At 38.1% G+C, this 24,618-nt stretch overlaps 1 protein-coding gene across 1 annotated transcript in view; it reads right to left on the minus strand.

Annotated features, from left to right (window-relative positions):
- Window positions 1-7,983: 7,983 nt before the first annotated feature.
- STX7 (syntaxin 7) overlaps window positions 7,984-24,618 on the minus strand; it is a 56,690-nt gene continuing 40,055 nt past the window's right edge. The window contains exons 4-10 of the mRNA XM_086316561.1: window positions 22,049-22,142; window positions 21,222-21,359; window positions 20,191-20,243; window positions 19,548-19,644; window positions 18,070-18,142; window positions 14,217-14,299; window positions 7,984-9,341 (exon numbers count right to left, since the gene is read on the minus strand). Coding sequence (XP_086172687.1) covers window positions 9,249-9,341; window positions 14,217-14,299; window positions 18,070-18,142; window positions 19,548-19,644; window positions 20,191-20,243; window positions 21,222-21,359; window positions 22,049-22,142 — 631 coding nt within the window. The 3' untranslated portion in view covers window positions 7,984-9,248. The remainder of the gene's footprint in view (window positions 9,342-14,216; window positions 14,300-18,069; window positions 18,143-19,547; window positions 19,645-20,190; window positions 20,244-21,221; window positions 21,360-22,048; window positions 22,143-24,618) is intronic.

A 24,618-nucleotide genomic window follows, 5' to 3' on the forward strand; every position in this document is an offset into this window, starting at 1 on the left:
TTCTGTTGATCACCTCAGGTACCACCCACTCAGAAGAGGGAGCAGAAAAGACCTAATCAAAGTGGACCATCCACTGTGGCAGGAGGTCATCAGGGTCCATACCCAGCGACATCAACAGGCTGGAGTTTTCTTATCATTTTGCTGACCACTGCTTGAGAAAGAAATTCTGATGAGGCATTACCAATAATGAATGAAGAAATTGCAAGAAAGCTTTCTGATCACTCAATATCCATTAATCATGAGAGACGAAAGATTGAATTTCCACTCTTTCTAGAGAAAACACTGCAAAAAACTTTCATATGAAGAGATACAGTGTATGCAGCCCAAAAATGGAGGAAGAAAATTGTTACAGAACTGTTAGACATATTATCTTTTTTTTAAATTTTGTGGTATTGGTGCTATTCGTCTGTTTTAAAAATAGTATTTCTGTGATTCATTTTCTCATTCTAAATACTTTCATAGCTTATTTTTTGTATTCACAATTTGTTCAATTATGAATACACAGGAACAATTTGTGTTCTTGTTCTTAAAGAAGGCCCACCCACCTGGCACTAGTCTATCCAACACAAACTGTTGTCTGGTTCCCATTTGGGCTGTGACTTAGCAAGGACTAACCATGCAGGGACAGATGCAAAAGAAAGAAGTGCTTTTAATTTTGATGCAGTTTAATTAAATCAATTAACCACAGATGTAATAATTTATATTAGGACTCTCACGTTTCTTCCACTGATCTATATGTTCCTTCTTGTGCCAATATCTCATTGTCTTGATTACTACTCATTTATAGTAAGCTTTGAGGGCGATATTTATGCTTGCTTTAAGATCCTGATATGACAAATGTTTTCCAGTGAATGATTCACCCCCCCTAAAAAAAGGAATCAATATCTCTTTACTCTCTTTCATAGAGCTTGAGGAGGTTTTTAGATGAAAAAAAAAATACAAATGTCATATTGAAATTATTAAATGGGAGATTTGGGCTCTTCATTTTCCCTTAATACAATGTTCTTTTTAAAAAAGGTTAAAACATACTACTTTACAAATCATAAATAGCTTTGGGGAATTAGGAAAAAGTAGCATTCTTTAGTTAAAAATTACTGGCTAACCTTATCCTAGTTCTCTGAGATACATTACCACCAAGTCCTAGAAAAGCAAATCAGCAAAAAGCCTGACCCGTTAATCTCAGTGACCCTTACACACCTAAGTGTCTCCTCCAACTATATTTAATTCAAACCAAACTTTGCACAGTACCAAAATAAGACCTGCTTTATCTTAAAAAAAAAGAAAAAGAAGGATTTTTGTCAGTGTGTGATATATTTGGGATTAAAGTTTGTTTCTTACTAGAACTATTTAGGAAAAAAGTTAAGTCAAGAGTACCCCAAGGGCTTCCCTGATGGCTCAGTGGTAAAGAATCTGCCTGCAATGCAGGAGACCCAGGTTCAATCCCCGGGTGGGGAAGATCCCCTGGAGAAGTAAATGGCACTCCAGTATTCTTGCCTGGGAAATCCCATGGACAGGGAAGCCAGGCAGCAGTCCATGGAGTTGTAGTCGGATACAACTTAGCAACTAAAACAACAGAGTACCCCCAAATCAAAGCATATTGTTTGCCATGAGTGATCAAATCCCTTCTGAAATAACTCTTCCCCTTTGTCTATATTTTTAAAATTACAGAAAAATTATGACATTTATAATGCAACTGATGCTGAATTGTTAGCCAACAGGCTAAGTAAGTGCTTAAGATGCCAAAAAAGCAGATGAACCAGAAATTACTAACAAAGTTTAACTGTGATGAACTTATGCAGCATTTCAAAGTAAGGAAATCTAGAAAAAGCCATTTTAATTTCAGTATTTAGGTGAGCTTTATGATCTTTTGAAAAAATAAAAAAAAATTACATCTGGGGTTGCTGTCACAGTCTTTTCTAACAAAGTTTAACTGTGATGAACTTATGCAGCATTTCAAAGTAAGGAAATCTAGAAAAAGCCATTTTAATTTCAGTATTTAGGTGAGCTTTATGATCTTTTGAAAAAATAAAAAAAAAAATACATCTGGGGTTGCTGTCACAGTCTTTTTAGTATCTGGAGCTTCTAAAATTCTCATTCCAGGCCCGGATTAAAAAAAACAAACAAACAAAACTCAAAACACAGAGGGTTAAGGCATCAAAGATGAAAGCTAGTACACTCACAACTATTTATATTGCAAAAGCTTTGCCCTTCTGCAAGAACATGCAGTTTCCCAAACACTAACCTCTCTTTACAAGGTTATGCTTATTAGCTGGGATTTGAAACTCAATAGCAACACTGTTCATCCCTGGTTCAATTCAGATTGTAATTTCTTTTTAAACTACCTGACCCTTATAATCATATGGTGAGTAGGTCTGATCATTCATCTTCCCAAAGCCAAAGTACTTGGTCTGAACACAGAGTCACTTGTGTTTCTGAAGTCTCTCAGCATCATGACTGGGGTAAAAACTGTTGATTGAGGAAAGTTTGAAAGAAACCTTTCATACAACATTTTCATTGTCTTTTTTTTTTTCTTTCTTTCTGGAACTAAAATTTCTGATTGGAAAAACAAATGTGTTCCTAGATACAAGGATGAAGTTTTAAGAGATGTTTCTAATGAACTGTGGAAGCTAGGAACCATTTCATTGTCTCCAGTGCCAGAATTTGCTAATTAAGTTTTTGCTTTTTCTTAGAGCCCAGTATTTATTAAGCATTCAGCAAATTCTTACTGAATAAATAAATGAATGATTCTACCCAACTTCATGTCTTTGTCTTGAAGCTATGTCATCCCTCATAGTATTAAGATGTTGCGTTGCTGTCCAACTTCACGTCTGGTGCACCAGAGCCCACATGTTGCCCAGATATGATTAGTTTGCAGGAGAGGAATCCTGGAGCTGCTTGTGTGGATTGTGTTTCTGCTCATCCCTGAACCAATCGCCAAGGCAAAAGGAATGGGACAGGCTGACCAACTTATCTAAAGTAGTGCCTACCACCTCTGAAGTCAGGTTGGAGTCAATTCCACCCAAAGCATGTGGCTGCTACCCAACAGAGGAAAAAGAATATTCCAAAGGAAAGTCTGAGACCATTCAGAATGGGCAAGAGTTGCATAGATTCTGGGTAGGCAACTAAGGCATACTGACAATGTAATTTCTATTTTCAGTATGACTCAATGAAAAACTGACAAATATATGTGTTAGAAATCATTCTTTCTCTTTTAAGAGTTAAGGAAAACCTGCTTTAGATTGGTTGGGAAAATTTTTTTTAGTTCCATTGGACACTATGGTCTTTTTCCTAGGGAAGGGATGATAAGATAGGGATGCCATGCATTGTATAGAGGACTTTTAGATTTTTTTAACTAGACATTGTTTAGGTGACGGGTCTTGGGGATTTCTTAAACAGTTAACAGTGCTATTTACAAAGAGGTTTTAAACAAAAATTGGTTTTTAAGAAAAATTTCCCTAATTAGAGGTCATAGAAACATTCTTTAATATTTCCCTTCTTAGTACATCACTCCTTCCTGCATCTCAGACCTTTCTTCATTTTTCCCTACTCTAAATTCATCCTTATTCTTTAAATGAATATTGGTCATAAATTCTTTTTGAAAAAAAAAAACCAAAAAACTGTCTTTATTTTACCCTCGTTCTTGAAAGATAATTTCATTGGGCATTCATTTTAGATTGACAGTTATTTTCACTTTGTACCCGGAAGATGTTACTCTACTGTCTTTTGGCTTCAATTTTTGGCACTGAAAAGTTGGCTGTCAATTTATCATTCCTTTGTATGTGACGTTTATTTATTCTAGCTGCTTTTAAGATCGCTTTGTCTTTGTTGTTCTTAAGTTTCCTTTTAAGGAAACTACATTGGTTTCCTTTTACTTATCCTGTTTGATATACATTTTTTTTTCTTGTATTTGTGGAGTCATGTTTTTGGCTCATTCTGGCAATTTCTCAACAATCATCTCTTCCATGTTTTTCTATTCTCTACCTTTCAGACTCTGATTAGACACATATTCGATCTTCTCATTCAATCCTTCAGGTCTCATCCCCTGTCATTCATATTTTCTGTCCCCTTGTGTGTCCTTGCTACAGTTATGCCTTACTTTTCAGTTAGCTACTCACGAAAGCTTTTCACGATTAGGTCTTCAGCTATGCAAGTTACCCTTACTCTTGGGCTAAATCTCTAGTTTCTGAAGATGTAAATTTGGTTCCTTTTATCCTGGTCTGATTTCAGTATTTCAGATGTACCATTCAACATTGATATGAAACTTCCAGAAAGCACTAGAAACTGAAACTAGTATCAGTAAATCTTTGTTGAGGCTAAATACTGCATTTCTAAGTTTCCACCAATGCTAAGAGATATTGGAGTTAGTAACTACTGTCTAACGGTACTTACAGTAAACACTTAAAAATTTGTACTTAGGGTTTGCCAAAGTGGGAATTAATGCCCTTTCAAGTTTATTTAAAGACTCAGTTGAGTTCTAGCAGACTCCCTCTAAAACAAGTAAGGGTGTTGTGCATGTAACGACTGCACAGGAAATCTGGTTTTGCCTTCTACCACTTACATTTTAAGCAGGAATGCCATCACTACACAAAACCTACAGGAATCCCACTCCGAGTAATTAAGTGACCAACCTCTTAAAAATCTGCCAGAAGCAACAGGGTCTATAAAAATCTGTTTAGTGTGTCAGTTATTTAGCTCTATTTCTGCATTTAAAATTATGTTCAGAGAAAAGTAAAATTTCATAATTTTGTTGTTCAGTTGCCGAGTCATGTCCAATTTCATGATTTTACTGTTAACCAAAGGATTGCCAAGACAAAGGATTAAAACTGACAAATTGAAACTGTGTTTAATTTAGAAGAAAATGGGTTAAACATGAGCCACTGAGGCTGTTCTTTATTCCCATCCCCCTCCCACCCTCCCCCACCCAAAATATTAAGGGATAGGGCAGGGTTAAATTAAAAATATTTTAAGGGACATTTTACAAGAAGCACACATAATGCATTGGCTTTGAGTGTATTCTGAAGAAATATAGATTCCAAAATCCTTTTCATTTTCCTTCCTTTCCAATATTGGGAGCAATAATTTTGCAGAACTCCTATAACTGTCAGTCCTGACTATCAGGATGCACTAGCTTTAAATTCAGATGCTGCCATCAAAAGATGGAAGTTTCTTTACTAGAGACAATACATACAGATGAATTTTCAAACTAGAAGTTACTCTACACTTTTCTAGTAGTCTGTTAACTAAGAAAAATGAATGAAATTCAGTTACTTGGTAGTGAAGGAACATGAACCACAGGAAGCCAGTCCTCAAGAATGAGTGGTCCCCAAGTATAGGTGGCCCAAAGAATGACAAATCCATTGTCATTCCCTTACCTCTTCCCTCTCCCACCCACCATTTCCCCCCTAACATCAAGTGCTAAATGTAAGCTCCTTAAAGGCAGGAGCCACATTCTTTTGGTTCACTCTAATAGCCTCTGTGCTCAGGCAAGTAGCAGCCTGACACAACATAAATGCCAAATTAAGTACTCAAATATTTATTGAGCAACAAGACAGCAAGGGAGGGAGGAAACTGCTCAGGCCTCTGGCTCCCAGACCTCTTCAGTAACACCAGAAGATTTGAGCAGCTTGTTATTTCTCAGCAGTGAAGATAAAACCATTTTCTCCACCTTTTTTTAGGAATCCGTGTTTTCAAAAGTACTATCACATGAGAAATACAGAAATTGCCTGGATATAAACCTGCAGGTTCATCCTGCTTCATTTCAGCTGGATTTAACAAAGTCAATAGGCTCAGTGAAGCAGCATGCCTCTCACTATGACAAGACATGTAGAAAACCTGTTTTCCCTTCATGCTGAATTAAGCTGTTTCAACCTCTATACCTGGGTTCAGTTAGAATCATCACATGATGACATAAGCCTAAAGGGTTTCAGTGTGGTGAATTAGAAACATCAGAAGGGAAGGTGTGTCTGCGGCTCTGCCCCAGGCGGGTCTCAGGAGCTCGTCCCTGAGACCCTGTGAATCTGAAGCCTTCCGGAGACTCCTGCCACCGCAGCCTGCACCACTGACACCAGTTGAGTCTCAAGGAGCTGTCAGCGGCTGTCTTGGCTGTTGATAGTGCCAGAGCAGGTGACCTGTGAGAAACCTCGAAGATGCTGTCACGCCCATGTCCGCAGCCTGCACACACTTCTGTCTGGATGGTGTCTGAGGGAGGGTGTCTGAGGGCGGGTGAACTTGCCCTTCTCTGCCTCCTCAGTTGCCTGGAAATGCCTCTCATTGGACCACTCTTAGAACTAGAAAACAAAGGGGGATCTGGTTCTAGAAAAATGTACCTTCTGGCTTCCCTGCACTGCAAAGGACACTACACAGAGGAGACAGTGACACTGCGGTGACGGACAACCCAGCGAAGTGGTGAAACGCTGACAGATGGAAAGAGTCAACTATGTCAAGGAGAAAGCCTTGGATTTTCCTTCTCGTCTATTAGAGTTGGCGGGAAAAAAAATAAGCAGTTCTGTTTCTCTATTGGTAAACAAGTCCATTTTCCTAACCAGGACAAAGTGCAGAACAAGCAGCTTTCAAAATAAAAAAGTCTTTTTTCATTGTAAATCTGTCTAAATCAGTACTCAAAACAAATTTTTTTGTGTGTATTTTACTTTTTTAAATTTTAATTTTTTAATTGAAGCTTTACAGAATTGGACGTGAGTCTCAGTGAACTCTGGGAGTTGGTGATGGACACGGAGGCCTGGCGTGCTGCGATTCATGGGGTCACAAAGAGTTGGACACGACTGAGCGATCTGATCTGATCTGATCTTACAGAATTGTGCTGGTTTCCGCCAACATCCAATATGAATCAGCCATAGATATACACAGAATCCCCTCCCTCTTGAATTTACTATTTTTTATTTATTTATTTATTTTGAATTTACTATTTTTTAACAAAAGCAGTGACGACACTGAAGAAGATCCCATTTCAGCCTCTTCAAGGTACAGTGCTCTCAGTGAACAACACAAACACAACTGCTGGGCATCCAGTGTGCTCAGGGGGCTCAAAGCACACTAAAAGGAATGATGTGTCATTTGATAAGGAAACTTCTTTAGCTTGAGACTCGGTTCAACTCAAACAGATTCAGATATGTTGACAGTCATGAAAGTAAGCATGGCCTTTCAAAGAGATTCTAAAATTCACCTAAAAGGAAACTTTGTTAAGAATTTTAAATATTTGAATACTGTACCATTTTTCATTTTATTTTTTTCTCTCTTTGTATTCCAAATATTTTGTGTAAAATTTTCTCTTAAGTTAATAAATTTCTTAAAAAGAGTACAAACCACTCAGGCTCCTGCTTTCAATGATCTGTGTCCCAGTCAAAATAATTTATAAAATATATTTTAAATTAAGGTGCTTAAACTCATGTCTCCCAAAGTAAGTGCTTTTGCTGTTATTGGGAACTCAGCAAGAAATAAACAGAAGTAGATGCATTTGCCTGTATGAGAATAAACACTTTATCCAGTATAATCACAGCAGAAAATTGAGCTGATCTGTGGCAGCCATAAATAGTCCTAAGAGATTGGCTTATTACACTTCTCTGTGCACTTACAGAGAAGGATCACATTCCAGCAGGCCTGATGGGCTTGCACTGCCTTCAGAATAGGCAGAATTTGTACGAATTCTCCTGCCTCCATCACCCAACCTGTTCAATAAAGCAATCTCATGTAGGTGAACACAGTCTTGACGTTTCTGATCATTCACTCACAAAACAGTTTTCTACAGGTTCTTCTTGTGTTTTGGTAACAAGCAAAACAGCTTCTACCTGTTAGCAGCAAAAGAGGGCCAAAATAAAAACTCTGAGTGAGTTGGTACTCCAGCAAGATGCAAAATGGTAGCCATGTGGTTACACTTCTGTTGAGATTTCAGGTAGTACAGTGGAAAAAGTGTGAGGTAAGTATCAAGTCCCGCAGAAGCAGAATTCTCTTGAAATAAAACTCTCCAGGCACTTTTAAAATCATCTTTATTTTGCTTGCAAAGATACAATTTACTTAGTTACTTAATATTTTATTTGTTCCCATCTGAAGTCTCATAGCTTGCCATGTAAAACATTGCCTTCACTATCAAATCGCTATGTAAGAACATTATAAAATACTAACTATAAAGATGATCTTCTTTATAGTATTCAGATTAGTGCATTAAAACAACATTGATTTAAAAAGGCAAGTGAATTAACTGGCAAACATCCAATTCATTTGCTAATGCAGGATGGTACAAAATGATATGCAAAGGAAACCCAGAATTTTAAATGTTAGGTATCCAAAAACAATAACTGTGGGAAAGTTATTTCCCCAAAGTAATCTTGACCCAAGGACACAAATGTAATCATTATTCTATAGGACAAAAGGGAAGGTAATTAATTTTCCATCATAACAGCTGTGGAGATACACAACAGAATAAGTTTGGGGTCTTTAGAATTCTAACACAATAGGTACCGATTTGTCATACTCTTCCTCCAGATCACATTAAACATTTATACTGACAACACAGTTCCTTGTAAAGGAATGTCAGGCTCAGCAGAATCTATGTAAAAACAACCTATCCTTAGCATTTTACCAGGCAATCTACAACAAATGCTTACTATCTACACATCAGGAGTGAAAGATATACTAGGAAGTTATTCACTGACTTCACTGAGAATCAACAAGGGTCTTGAGAGAAAAACAAAGATAAAAGTTAAATAGACAACTTATGTTGCTGTGAACCACGAAAACAACAAAATACCAAACACAAACATATATGTTACTTTTTAAAGTTACTGACAATGTTTCCTCTGCTGGCACAAATCAAAATTATATTGAAGATCTGTAATTAACACAAACATGGGTGCATGTTACATTGTGATGGGAAGATGCACACAGAAAACGTGGGAAGATGCACACACACACCTTTAGATTTACTAATTTCCAAAAGCTAAGTCAATAGGATAAATAAATTATAAATGAAAGGCAGATACAATGTGGGCAGAACAGTTATTAGATTGAAAAGCATGAATGTTATGCCAGCAGTGATATATAGGAAAACTTTTAGCATTAGAAAATATAAGATTTAATCCAAAGAAAACTTTCTTCCAAATAAAAATAACAGAGTACGGGAACCATCCTTTAGGCAACTGCTTTAAAATAATATAATAAAAAAAACCCACCATGATTAAAGGAATCTTCCTACATAATTTACATAATGTAGTGCAGTAGTGTGCTCCTTTGTCATCTTAGCCTTTCACTCCCCATATGATGAGACCGATAATTACAACTCCAATAACAAGGATAAAAATGATGATGCAGAGGGTTTTTCTGGATTTGCGCTGCAGATGCAAAAACAAAAAACATGTTTACAGATGTAAGGAGCATCTCGATGGCAAGTGAAAATCATTTGGTTCTTTTCTAGAGTAAACTCAATGGTAATTTCTCGCCTCAAATTTGGGGCTATATTTTTTTTTCTTTTCAACACATATAGTACTATGCTTTCACAATATATTCTTGAATTAATGGTATTAATTCAGGGGGTAATTACTCAACTTTTGTTGGTGCTTTTTCTAGATGTGAGGTTGGGAAAGATACAGAGAAATAAAAATTAAGAGAGTTTACCTATATGTGAAAACACAAAACAGCTTAAAGACATCAATTTTTAAACTTTTATCAAAAAACTGCTCTTCAAAATGAGTTCTCTGACCATATCAGCAAATATTTGACAATGTTTCCTAAAATTTACTTGTTTCCCAAATCATTCTCATCCCTAAATATGAATGGAAACTGCATTCAGAATTTCAACATGCAAATAAATTTTTAAAAAGAGCTAAAAATAATTAAAAAACACTCATTTAAATTATAAAGGTTGAGCTTCGCTCCATTCTTCATTCCTGGCCCAGCTGTAGATTTCTATATTTCTTTAATGGCTTGTCCATCTCACAACAACATCCAGGAATCTTTTTTCTTACAAAGTAGAAAAGTCTGTAAATTTGCCTTGGGTCAACCAGAAGTAACGTAAAATTTACCAAAAAGATATGTTTCTGACTCAATTTTTCTTAAAAACTATTATTACTGTTTAGTATTCCATGTGGCCATCTAATTTTTCAACAAAATACTACTCTTCATATATTAAACACAGTTCGTTTCAATTCCATCATGCCCGTGTATTTCCCCCAGACTCTACCTGGTTACTGCAGACCCATGTGTAATGTGCCTTCATCAACAATGACAACTGTTCCACTGGAGAATTTTTTATTTTCCCTGGGGCACCATCTCCAGGGGTGGCAAGACTCTGGGGTGCTATGGTGATGAGAACATTTTCCACCTTGCTTTATGTTCTTAATCCATCACCACACTGTATCTTGCAGAGGCATCATTTAATATCAAGGCTGCCAAGTGGGACTACTGGGAAACTGCTCTCTTCCCAGCCCCTGTGCTGCATGGCTCTTTTCTCATCCCTCCAGGTCCTGTGAGAGCTCCTTGGACAGTAAGGAGATCAAACCAGTGAATCCTAAGGGGAATCAACCCTGAATATTCACTGGGACTGATGCTAAAGCTCCAATACTTTGGACACCTGACGCAAAGAGCCAACTTACTGCAAAAGACCCTGATGGTGGCAAAACTTGAAGGCAGGAGAAAGGGGTGACAGAGGATGAGATGGTTGGATGGCATCATTGATTCAAGCAAACTCTAGGAGATGGGGAAAGAGGGAAGCTTGGTGTGCTGCAGTCCATGGGATCGCAAAGAGTTGGATACAACTGAGCGACTGAACAAGAGTAACAAGCAGGTTCTGTGGGATTAACGGGTGGGGGGCGCAGTTCTAGCTCTGAAGGTTTAGCTTGGGAAGATGTGTTCCTTTTTCCCCAGAGCAGCTGTAGGTTTTCCTTCCACAAGGAAGAGGAAAAGTAAAATTTGGGGATATATCTACATCTCCCTAAAATTCAAAAGCAAAATGAAATGACATGGATCCTAGTCACTCTATCTGAGCAGATTTAACAGCTGGCGGTTACAGATTACTCTAGGGGTATGTGTGTGTGTTCAACTATTTATGAATGATAGGATATCTTCAGTCTACCATGCGGTGACATTAACTCTGCTGAGCTACATGTACAGTGGAAGTAAGAAATAGATTTAAGGGACTAGATCTGATACATCGAGTGCCTGATGAACTATGGACAGAGATTCGTAACATTGTACAGGAGACAGGGGTCAAGACCATCCCCATGGAAAAGAAATGCAAAAAAGCAAAATGGCTGTCTGGGGAGGCCTTACAAATAGCTGTGAAAAGAAGAGAAGTGAAAAGCAAAGGAGAAAAGGAAAGATATCAACATCTGAATACAGAGTTCCAAAGAATAGCAAGAAGAGATTAGAAAGCCTTCCTCAGCGATCAATGCAAAGAGATAGAGGAAAACAACAGAATGGGAAAGACTAGAGATCTCTTCAAGAAAATTAGAGATACCAAGGGAACATGTCATGCAAAGATGGACTTGATAAAGGGCAGAAATGGTATGGACCTAACAGAAGCAGAAGATATTAAGAAGAGGTGGCAAGAATACACAGAAAAACTGTACAAAAAAGATCTTCATGGCCAAGATAATCATGACAGTGTGATCACTCACCTAGAGCCAGACATCCTGGAATGTCAAGTCATATGGACCTTAGAAAGAAAGCATCACTACAAACAAAGCTAGTGGAGGTGATGGAATTCCAGTTGAGCTATTGCAAATCCTGAAAGATGATGCTGTGAAAGTGCTGCACTCAATATGCCAGCAAGTTTGGAAAACTCAGCAGTAGCCACAGGACTGGAAAAGGTCAGTTTTCATTCCAATCCCAAAGAAAGGCAATGCCAAAGAATGCTCAAACTACTGCACAATTGCACTCATCTCACACACTAGTAAAGTAATGCTCAAAATTCTCCAAGCCAGGCTTCAGCAATACGTGAACCATGAACTTCCTGATGTTCAAGCTGGTTTTAGAAAAGGCAGAGGAACCAGAGATCAAATTGCCAACATCCGCTGGATCATGGAAAAAGCAAGAGAGTTCCAGAAAAACATCTATTTCTGCTTTATTTTCTATGCCAAAGCCTTTGACTGTGTGGATCACAATAAACGGTGGAAAATTCTTCAAGAGATGGGAATACCAGACCACCTAACCTGCCTCTTGAGAAACCTATATGCAGGTCAGGAAGCAACAGTTAGAACTGGACATGGAACAACAGAGTGGTTCCAACTAGGAAAAGGAGTACGTTAAGGCTGTATATTGTCACCCTGCTTATTTAACTTCTATGCAGAGTACATCATGAGAAACGCTGGGCTGGAAGAAGCACAAGCTGGAATCAAGATTGCCGGGAGAAATATCAATAACCTCAGATATGCAGATGACACCACCCTTATGGCAGAAAGTGAAGAGGAACTCAAAAGCCTCTTGATGAAAATGAAAGAGGAGAGTGAAAAAGTTGGCTTAAAGCTCAATATTCAGAAAATGAAGATCATGGCATCTGGTCCCATCACTTCATGGGAAACAGATGGGGAAACAGTGCAAACAGTGTCAGACTTTATTTTTGGGGGCTCCAAAATCACTGCAGATGGTGATTGCAGCCATGAAATTAAAAGAAACTTATTCCTTGGAAGGAAAGTTATGATCAACCTAGATAGCATATTCAAAAGCAGAGACATTACTTTGCCAACAAAGGTCCGTCTAGTCAAGGCTATGGTTTTTCCAGTGGTCATGTATGGATGTGAGAGTTGGACTGTGAAGAAAGTTAAGCGCCAAAGAATTGATGCTTTTGAACTGTGGTGTTGGAGAAGACTCTTGAGAGTCCCTTGGACTGCAAGGACATCCAACCAGTCCATTCTGAAGGAGATCAGTCCTGGGTGTCCTTTGGAAGGAATGATGCTGAAGCTGAAACTCCAGTACTTTGGCCACCTCATGCGAAGAGTTGACTCACTGGAAAAGACTCTGATTCTGGGAGGGATTGGGGGCAGGAGGAGAACGGGATGACAGAGGATGAGATGGCTGGATGGCATCACCGACTCGATGGACGTGAGTTTGAGTGAACTCCGGGAGCTGGTGATGGACAGGGATGCTTGGCGTGCTGCGATTCATGGGGTCACAAGGAGTAAGACACGACTGAGTGACTGAACTGAACTACCAGAACAGAGCTGCATGTCTGAATCTCATGCATGAAGACAGTAAACATGAGTTACTCTGCTGGTGAGCAGAACTGGCTGTATAACTCAGCATCCTCTATCCAGCTTCATTGTTCCTGACATGCTATTGAATGTGTACTGATTCGTCCAGTGAGAAAACTGCACTAAAACTAAAGGGAACTTCTGAGATCAGTGAGAAAAGTGAAAAGTGATTAAAAAGGCCTAGGATGGTGACACAATATCTTATAGGATATTTTAGAAATTTTATAGGAAATTTTATAGGAAAGTGTAGAAATTTTATAGAAATTTTATAGGAAAGTGACAATTTCTGAGAAAATAATTATGAACAACTACATCAATGAATAACGAACCTTTAAAAGGGAAATAAAACACTAGGGTGGTATTTAGGGGTTCCCAAAGAGAACTTATCTCTGTTAAACATCAAAGATTTACATACTAAATGATACAGTTCACGGTTCTAATATTTGTAGTCTTCTGTATATATTTATATTTGACTCATATGTATGGATTTCCTATACTAACTTGATTCACTTTAGGGATCACTTCATTCCTGGTGAAGGGTCTGCTGAATGCTGACCAAATACCCAGCAGTCAAGGACACTCCAAGCTAATAAAATTTCCACAGAACCTGAGACATCTTTCTGGGACAAGGATCTTAGCCTCTTTAGTCCAAAGTATCACATACCAAAAAGAAAGGCAGAAAGGAACTGCAAGAAATGGAGGGAAATCGCTATCAAACAGGTTTCTGTTTTGAAATGTGAAAATGACATTGGAGACCAGAAGCTGCCAGAAAAGACTGGAGTTGTCTACTGCTCCTCTCAAAACTCTAAATGCTAAACTGCTCATTCCTGTGGGCACAACACTTGTTCAACCCTGAGAACAGACAGGCTAAACCCCGTTTTAATGGACTGGCATATTTCTGGCCTGTCTTCCATGGGATTTTAAATTTTAACGTCTCCAGCCACATGATTACACACACACACACACACACACACACTTAAGAGTCTACGTTATAGGACAGCTTAGCACAGTTGATATTACCTGATAGTCTGCCGCCCTTGACAGCTGCTGGTTTGCTTGCTGGACGTGCACCTCAGCATTTTCCACGTTGGCTTCTATGCTATCTTTAAAATAAAACACACACAAAAAAATGTTAAACAGGTGCTGATGTGCTAGTAATACAGCTGCACTAATCACCTAATTTTATTCATGGTTAAGATTAAATACATTCATTATTCAAAGGTTTACATGTGTACAGCTGAATTTTCTTTTAGCAATTATATTTCTCAGGTGCCTCAAACAATACAGAAACAATGTGAAGAAAATGAACTTGATTATCTTCATTACAGCGTACTCCAGTTCTACCTGGTAAATCCCAAAAGTACTGTCACTGAGTTTGCATTCTGTGGTGGCCAACTCAGTACCAAGCAAAGCATTCTGAACTTTGGTTCAGGGGATACAGGGAGACCTGAAAACCGTCATCTGCTCAGTGGCCAGCATCAACCTCCTTCTGTGCCGGAAACCCAGGCTCCCTGAGAGTCCCCACAGGCTTCTCAAGGGGTGACAGGTTCCCTTCCTCCCCTCCTCCACTGAGGGTAGAACGTCCTACATCTGTAGGACGGATGACTGCTGTCTCCTCCTCCACCCTGCCGACTTTCAGAGCTCACGCCTACCTCTCTCACTCCGCAGTGCAGCAGGCATCCTGAGATGTCTTTCTTCTTTTTCCTTGAATGTTTTACTCCCTGCTCCACTGATGTTCTCTTCAATGCTTCTACTATTATCCATATTGGTGATCTCAATGTCCAACTGCTGACCCTCAAATACCCAGGCCTCTCAATTCTTTGAACACAGATTTTTTTCATCAACTTTGCCTGTGATGCTTTCTGAGCCATCTATTTCCATGGTCATGTTCCAAACCTGTCATTACCAGCAACTGCAGCTTCTCTATAATCTCCGTTCCAGGTCTCACTCTCTGATGACCACCTGCTACCTTGAGAGTTCTCTCCTTCTGAGACCCCAGCTTTAGTGATCCTACCCCTTTGTCATGGCCCCTTAAATACTTCATGTCCTCACTTCCCTCTTCCTTACCTTTTACTCCATGGACAGTCATTTGCCACTGCTTTCTTGCACTCATCGTCAGCCCTCTTCCCCCCTACTGCAGTCACACTTAGGTGACAAAACCCCAACCTATCCTGTGCAACTGTATGGGGTACAAAAAAGTCATCGGGGCTGACTTATTTCACTTTAAATTCTTGACTGCAGAGCACTCTTGCCCCATCTCCCCAGCTCCTGAAAGATTAAGTCACACTTTCTCCTCTAACTTCCCATGCCTCCTCACTCACTGTCATTCTCCACCAGGGGCCCTATTTCTAGATCACTGAGACAACAGGAACAATCAGAAGACACTTCCACAATCTCCTGACCCTACCCACTAACACATGCAACCATCTCTGTGCTCAGACTTCTCTCCCATGGTTGTGGGGGACCCATCTGTGCTCAGCGAGAGCCAACCCCTCCGTGCGTGCATTTTATCCCAATTCCTGCTGCCTAGCTCAATGACCTCAGGCCAGCAGTTGCTTCCCTCTCACTATCAACACTTCTTTCTCATCAATCCTATTGCTGTTATCTTAAACACAAACCAACCCTCAAATCTCTCATTGATGCCACATCCACTGGCAGTTAGGACCTCACTGACAGAAAAAGCAATCTCCATTTGCTGTCTCCGGTCACTCTCCTCCCAGCCTCTTTGGAACCTACTTTATCATGCTTTTACCTGCACTATTTTACCAGCACAGCTCTCATCTGAGGTCATCTATGCCCTACATGTTGTTGAATTCAGCAGTAAACTCTTAATCCTCAGCTTACCTAACCCAACAGCAGCATCAGAGAGAGCAGATGGGTCATCACCCTGAAATGCTTCCTCCACACCATCCTAAAACTGTACACTCACGTGGTTTTCACCGGTTATTCTTTCTTGGTCATTTTTGTTGGTTCCTCCTTGGCTTTCTAGCCTCTAAATCAGAGATTGACAAACTTTTTCTTTGTGCCAGATAATAAATACTTTAAGCTTTGCAGTTCATTCTTATGGTTTCTGTCATAAACTCGACTATGCCTCTGTTGTACAAAATCTGCTGTAGATAACACATAAATGAATGGATACAGTTTGCTGACTGTGCTCTAAATATTTATAAATCCTTAGAACCTCCTCTTGCTCAGTCGTGTCACACTCTTTGTGACCCCAAGGACTGTAGCCTGCCAGTCTCCTTTGTCCATGGAATTCTCTAGGCAAGAATACTGGAGTGGGTTGTCATTCCCTTCTTCAGGTGATCTTCCCAACCCAGGGATCAAACCCAGGTCTCTTACATTGCAGGCAGACTCTTTACTGAACCACCAGGGAAGCCCCTCTCTTCTCTATCTCAACTTATTTCCCAGGTGATCTTACCTAATCTCATGGCTTTAAATATCATCTATGTGCAGATAATACCCAGATTTAAGACCCCAGTCCAGACACTTCCACTTTACCTCACGTTCGCAACCTCTGTTCTCACCTCCCCTTTACCTCATGTTCTCAACCTCTGTTCTTAACCCAACAGTCCAAGTGAGTCTCTTAAAACCTAAGTCAGATGATTACGCCCTTCTGCTCACATCTTCCTGTGGCTTCTCCTCTATTAATACAAAAACTGTTCTTATGATGGCTCAGCGGCCTATGTGATCTGGTCCCCTGTGACTTTGGACACTGCCTCCATCCTCCTTGTGCTCACTCCATTCACTTAAAATGTCAGGCATGCTTCTGCCAGAGGCCAGGGCACCTGCTATTCCCTCTGCGTGGACCCTCTTCTCCCGCTGGCTTCTTACTTCCATGAAGTCCTCACTGAAATGTCACCTGCCCTTACTGACTCCACACTGAAAAGCAGCACCTTCCCCACTACCTGCAGTCCCACCCCAATCTGGCCTTATTCTCCCTATAAGCACTTATCAACACTTACTTTTCTTTCTGTTGTAATTGTCTCTCTCCTCCAATTAGATTATAATATCTTTTATTTGTTGTTTAATTTCAGCTGAATCCTCAATGCCTAGATTTATGCCTGAATGTAGTCGGCACTCAATAAATATTTATTGGATGAATGAATGGTTTCTTAAGTTTTACCCTGTGATCTACTGGGACTACAGAAGAGGATAAGAATAGAAAAATAATAATTAAACTATAGGTCCAAGTATTTAAACTACACCAAATTCAGAAAACATATTAAATATATCCTTAGTATACTCACAAATATCTTCATACTTAAAAATGATAAAGAAGATCAGAATCGTGATCAACGCTCATAATTATATCCTATATGAATTACGATTACATTTAAAATTTAAAGGAAGTCTTACAGAGTTTTTAAAAAAGAATTAAAAAAAAATTCTCAGTAACTAAGTAATACTACTACATTAATATGCTAAAAAGGTTATGAGAATGAATGTTTAGGCAAATGGCTACTTATCCCCTCTACTTGAGAAGAGAGGACAGTGTGCACATTATGAAAAGACATTTTCCCCAAAGTCTTGGTGTGATGAGAATTAAAATGGGATAAGACAGAAACCAGAGGTCCTGGGAATGAGCTAGGATGATGTTACATGGAACCTTCCATGATGTCAGTAGCAGCAGAACCTGATTAAATTTGGGACTTCTTAAATACATGAAATCGGTCATTTCAACCAGTAGGAGCCAAAAATGAGATCTGTTTTCGATAATGCCAAGGGTGGTGCTTTGTCTGTTGCAGACACGGTGGTTTTGACTCCAGGAGGACCCGACTAGAGAAAAGGAGGAAGTTAACTCTGAGAAGTTACACACAGAAACTGCATGTGGCCCACTTCCACCTCATGACACTTCACATGTAGGCCTTACCTATTACATCTCCTTGCTCATGAATCATCATTCCCAAATCTTTAAATATTTCATTAATATCCATAATATCAGCCTAAGAGAAAAAAAGTACGTATTATTGTAATCAGAAATTCAGTCCCCAATCCACAAAGGGGGAAAATTTTTACAAAACCCAAACCATTACTCATACCTAGTTGAGCATGCATCTGGACTTAATAACATACATTTTGGGCACATGAGAAAACTATTTGACTATAGGCAATCCCAAGTAAGTAGACTTTGAATTAACAGTAACCATTTCTCTAAAACAAGTTTGTAATGTTAAAAATATCAAGTGATTTGGAATGGAAATGAACGATCTATGTAATAGAGAAGGATGGTGCGTTATTGAATTTACACCATGCAGTTTGATTAGTCTTGTTATCACAAGCAGTATTTCCTCAAAAACACTGAAAATATTCTAGTAAAAATTTATGTGTCAATTTGACACTTAAGACTGTGCTGGGTCTTTGTTGTGGCAAGTGGGCTTAATTTCCTCACAGTATGTGAGATCTTAGTTCTCTGACGAGAGACTGAACCTACGTTCCCTGCATTGGAAGGTGGATTCTTTTTTTTTTTTTGGAAGGTGGATTCTTAACCACTGGACTACCAGGGAAGTCTCTCAATTTGACACTTTAAAAGAATAAAACATGAGGTGTAAATTCAAATTCTCAAATTAATAAACTTGAATATGCAATGTAATAGTGATGGGTAAATAAGTTATAAATTTAATTTTCTTTAATATATAACTATTATTTTGCCTGATTAAAGAGTAATATGTAAATACTTTATTCAGGAAGAGTGGGGTGATTTACACATTCATCCTAGAACTTAGTTTTCTCATCTGTAAAATGGGGAGTGACAGTGACACAGTTAAGTTACTTTTATGAAAACTAAATGAGACAACACAAACAATTTATCATATAGTGCTTGGTGGATGGAATCCATCAATAAATGGTAGCTACTGTTAGCTATTATCAGGCCACTTTCCAGGGAACAGGTACATTCCCTATGAACTAAGGCTATTAACCTTTTAGCCCTTTTCAATATCCTACATGTACTAAAGGGAAATAAAATACGTTTAAAGCCCTTGGAAGAAATCTTATTCATGCAGGTGTGATGTGTACTATGTGCCATGGAAGCCATCCAGACCCTCTGAACAGAACTTTATCACTAGACTGATATTCTTCTCAATGCTCAGGTGCCTTGAGATGACTTAACAGAATTTAAAAAAAAAAAAAGAAAGAAAATTTGGATGGAGCGAAGTATATTTTTTCATCCTAGCACCATTTCTAAAGAGATTACTCTTTTTAAAAGCAATGATTCTAACTTATATGAGAAATGCCACTGAACTGATATTTATTTAGTTTTCTTTCTTGACCCGTCTCCCAGCATCACCGAAGCATCTTGAGAAGAAACTCACTAAGTGAGGCAGTGCAGTTCTACAATGCAAAGCTTACTTCGAGTTGTCTGATAGAAGACTCTCTCTCCTGAATAAGGCGCAGGTCGTCCTCTGTAATTTCTTCATCCTGCAACTGAGCTTGAGGCTGAGTTTGGCTATTAAAAAGAAAGGAATATGTAAAAAAAGAAAAACCAGTATGGAAACAAGGGGGCTTCCTTCTTATTACAGAAATACTTATTGAATAGAACATTTTTGCTTCAAAGTCACAGAATTGCTGACTTAAATTCTAAAAGTATAACAGAAATGTTAACCAAATTTTATTCATTTTCATTTCAATGATTTTTTTTGGAGTTATTAATTAATTATCAGAAGCTATTACATCTGGCAAGTGAGTATTTCTTCTTGGTTGACTTAAACCTCACACATGGGAATAATCTATATCAAAAATAATCTTAATCAAAAATTAAGTCAATAATATTTATCTGGATAAATAACTAAAGAGTATTATTACTATACTGGACTATTTTTATTTATTTTATAATAATTATTTAAAAATTTTTTCAAATGTATTGTTTTCTATTTATAAATAACTTAGGAATCATGATATAATATACTGAAAACTAATTTTGCCCAAGACCATGATGTAAAAAACAAATATGAAAAATTATCTTTTACTCTGTATACTGTTTTATACTTCTTACCTTTCCCAGGATACAAGATTCCTTTCTTTTGAGCTCTCCTCAGGAAAACCACCCTGAATAATTTAGTAACAGAATGGATTGAGACGGCACAAAGGAAAAGTACACAGCATTCATATTTTCCTTTAGGATAATTTAAACTGATTTATGTAGACACTGGAGTATAGGTTTAAGAAAAGAGAAAAGTTCTTGTTCTAATATCTTAAGTCAATTACTTCAAGTAATAATAAAACTATACCCTAAGCTGACATGGAAGCAATTCATTAAGTATTCTCAAGAGCCAAATAATGAATATTATTTGATTAAAACAGAATGTAGCTTTGGAACCTCTACATTAAGGAACAAGGAAACACTTATGATAGTTTCCAGGGAGATTTAAAATTAAATCAAAATTCCACTCTAACTTATTCTTCCATTTATCTTCTCCAGGTCTAAGTTCATGTTTAATATTCACACAATATATTCACTCTGTTCATTTCAAATCATCTTCATATAACCCAGGAGTAAAGAGTCTTCTACTCCAGCAGGAATACAAAGTAACAGCCTCAGGTGCAAATCAGGATTTGATTCCTAATCTTCTCTGACAGAATGTTTCCGTATTTTTACATAATCTGTAATCTTTTGTTCCATGACATGGACAGAATAACCACAAATGACAAGCAAAGTCGCTCAGTCGTGTCCGACTCTTTGCGACCCCATGGACTGTAGTCTACCAGGCTCCTCTGTCCATGGGATTTTCCAGGCAAGAATACTGGAGTGGGGTGCCACTTCCTTCTCCAGGAGATCTTCCCAACCCAGGGATTGAACCTGGGTCTCCCGCATTGTAGGCAGACGCTTTACCATCTGAGCCACCAATAATACGCAATTATCATCCTTTTAAAAACTGAGCAGAAAACTCCTGAAAATAAATATTCAACACCGATTTCCAAGATATTCACAGGACTTTAAGACTCAAAAAACATGCCATGTAGTTTTTTTACATGATCCCTGGGGAATACCGTGTTCATTTTTACAATGCTGCTTTAAATACTTACAGATACTCTGGAGCTGGCTCTTACTCGAGCAACAAATTCTTTCTCTCTCTCGGCAGCCTGCCTCTGCACCTTCTGAAAGTTTGTTAGCGATGCTGTGAATTCAGCCACTAAGCGATCCTTCTGTATTTTCCTTTGACGCTAGAGGAGAGGTGGGGAAAAGAAACCTGCTAGAATCAAGCTGTGAAGTTCTACAGAATTTGCAAAAGCTATTTTGCTAGTAGCTGGCTCTTTATTTAATTTTGAAAATTTCACTCACTCTATTACAGAGCCTTATTGATTAACACTCAATAACATTTTGCTCAAGTTGCTAATGTGTTCGAACACTGTGCATATTTATCTTGAGGCAAAGGCCCATAATGTTGGATTTTTCAACTCAAGTTTTCATCCTAAAAACTAGGCCACGCTTTTGAAGTAATTCCTCTTCTTCTTTATTTTAATGGAAATAAAACCTTTGATTCACCTAAGTAATAACTTCCACTAAGTAAGCAGGGTAATAAAAACATGTGCCCCTAGGAAACCTCACATCTTGAATGAGCATGCATGTTGCATGAAGTCAGTCCTGGAAGGCCAGGAAACAATTAGTCAGGAAGCATTTTCTGAGCACTTACTTAATTATGGGTCAGGACAACTGCGTGGAAATAATTTTTGCTTTACTGAACCACAGGATACTACCTGGGCAATTAAATACAGTTTTGTGTTCTCTGAACTAATCTCAAATAGATTTTTCCACCCTTGATTTCCTTTCTAGTACAACAGTTCAAAGATCCTACAAGGCTTTGATTCATTTCACATTCAGTACATCAACAGTGTGTCTTAAAGCTTCATACCTGGTCACTGGGGGTGGTGGGCAGAGATCCAAACTCTTTAATGTACTTATCTGTTTCTTTGGCAAGCTGGTTTGTATACTGCTGCTTCTGCTGGCTAAAGTGAGAAAACACACATCACAGTCAAAGAACTAAGGTATTTCTTGAAGCTATAACTGTGCCACTTGATTCAACCCTGATGAACAGTTTTAGAAAAATCACTCTTTTTAGAGACTGGCTCAAATTTTCTCTATGAAAACAAAGTTCTCAGGTTCTATAAATATTGAGTAAATACTATGTGGAAGGTGCTTTACTCACATATGGAGATAACCAAGCTTTGAGAAATAAACATCAGCAGCTATTTAGAAAAGATGACTAAAGCCAACGCAAGATTGTAAAATGTCTGATGTTTGAGATCTGGGGGATGTGGGAGCCTTAAAACTCTGTCCAGTTCTCAGGGTACAGCCAGCCTCTCTTATTTCTCTACCTGAGTATTTATATCCTATAGATACTTTAGTAAAAAAAAAAAAAAAGAGCAGAAGTTACAATGAATAACAGTACAAATTTACTATTATTTATGTTAACCATAGGAAAAAAAGATGATAGCACTTCTCTGTAAAAAAAAACCGAACACAGTGAAAGAGGTTAACTAGCTTATAAAGTGAAAAGTAAGATCTATAACTAAAGAAGTTGACATTTTAAAAAAGCTTGTATTCACGTGATGTTTCACAGGTCACAACATCAGTACCTCTCATATATATTATCTCTCATTTTATTTGTTTATTTTTTGGGGTTTTTTTTTTTTTTTTTTTGCTTTTTTAAAAAAATTAATTTATTTTTTATTGAACAATAATTGCTTTACAGAATTTTGCTGTTTTCTGTCAAACCTTAACACGAATCAGCCATAGGTATACATATATCCCCTCCCTTTTGAACCTCCCCCCCCATCTCCCTCATCTCACCCCTCTAGGTTGATACAGAGCCCCTGTTTGAGTTTCCTGTGTATTGGTCACACTTTGGGTCCTTTAAAATAATGAGAAACTATATGATAATATCGGAGAAGGCAATGGCAACCCACTCCAGTACTCTTGCCTGGAAAATCCTATGGACCTGGAGGAGCCTGATGGGCTGCAGTCCATGCAGTCACGAAGAATCAGACATGACTGAATGACTTCACTTTCACTTTTCACTTTCATGCGTTGGAGAAGGAAATGGCAACCCACTCCAGTGTTCTTGCCTGGAGAATCCCAGGGACGGGGGAGCCTGGTGGGCTGCCGTCTATGGGGGTCGCACAGAGTCGGACACGACTGAAGCAACTTAGCAGCAGCAGCATATGATAATATCTTTTAGTATATAGATATCTATATTTGACTGATGAGGAATTATATTGCACTTATATATGTTTACCAAATGCCCTATCTTTATACATCTTTTATAAATCTTTATGAAAATATAATTAAAATTATAAAAAGAAGACTTTAATGATGTCTACATATTCAGAATCTCCACTCTTAACCTTAGCAAAATATTGTTAACTATTAAGAATTATGGCTTCTGTTCTACTTTATTTTAATAAATGATGGTTTATTATTTAGATTTGGGACATGTTTATCCCTCTGATATCTATCCACTGCAGAAAAATGCAATATAAATTATAAGACAACTGTAAATTCCTCAAACTGTACTTCACAAAAAATATGAATTATTATTACCTATCTTTTAATTTCTTCCTTTTTGCAACTTTTCCTTCTGTAGCCAATGTTTGGCATTTCATTTACTACATATATACTACTTGAAATTTGTAGCTGGCAATAGTGCTAAATTAACATATAAAATGATTCAGGTTTAGAACAATGTTGGGCAAACCATCAAACCCCAAACAGAAATGTTTTCCTTATAAGTAAAATGGAAATAGTTCTTTTGATCTATCTAGCTCACTGCGATTTTGTAAGGTACAGATGAGAAAAGGTGTAAAAACACACTGTAAAATCTGTAACACCACAAAGTATTGTTGCTGTTGTTCTACAGCATATTAATTTACTCAAATATGTAAGTACATTACTTGATTATATCTTTTATTTTTTAAACAGAGGCTAATGCTTTCTGAAATTCAAGGATGTAAAGATAAACTTTTGGGGAGCATAGTTCATACTGGATGTGCAATGAAATCCAAGTGAAATAAATAAAAATCATCACAGGGACTGTTAGCTATGAGAAGTGACTCACACAAGGGGAAGCTTAGAGTACTGTTTTTCTAAAGCCATCAAAAACAACCTATTAAAAAGTATTAGGTAACCAAAGAAATTCTGCTTTGATAGAGAAAGCCAGATCTCTAAAATAAAGGAAAAGAGCTGCCCACTTTGGACAGGGAAAAACTTACACAAAATCTGAGTACAAATGAGGCAGCAGAAAAACCTTATTAATTTTTCATTGTTTTCTCCAATAAATATAACACTGCTGCTGCTGCTGCTGCTAAGTCGCTTCAGTCGTGTCCGACTCTGTGCGACCCCATAGACGGCAGCCCACCAGGCTCTGCCATCCCTGGGATTCTCCAGGCAAGAACACTGGAGTGGGTTGCCATTGCCTTCTCCAAT

The sequence above is a fragment of the Bos grunniens genome, chromosome 9, assembly GCF_055505025.1.
Source record: "Bos grunniens cultivar Pamir isolate PY7600 chromosome 9, Bosgru_T2T1.0, whole genome shotgun sequence".
Classification (NCBI taxonomy): domain Eukaryota; kingdom Metazoa; phylum Chordata; class Mammalia; order Artiodactyla; family Bovidae; genus Bos; species Bos grunniens.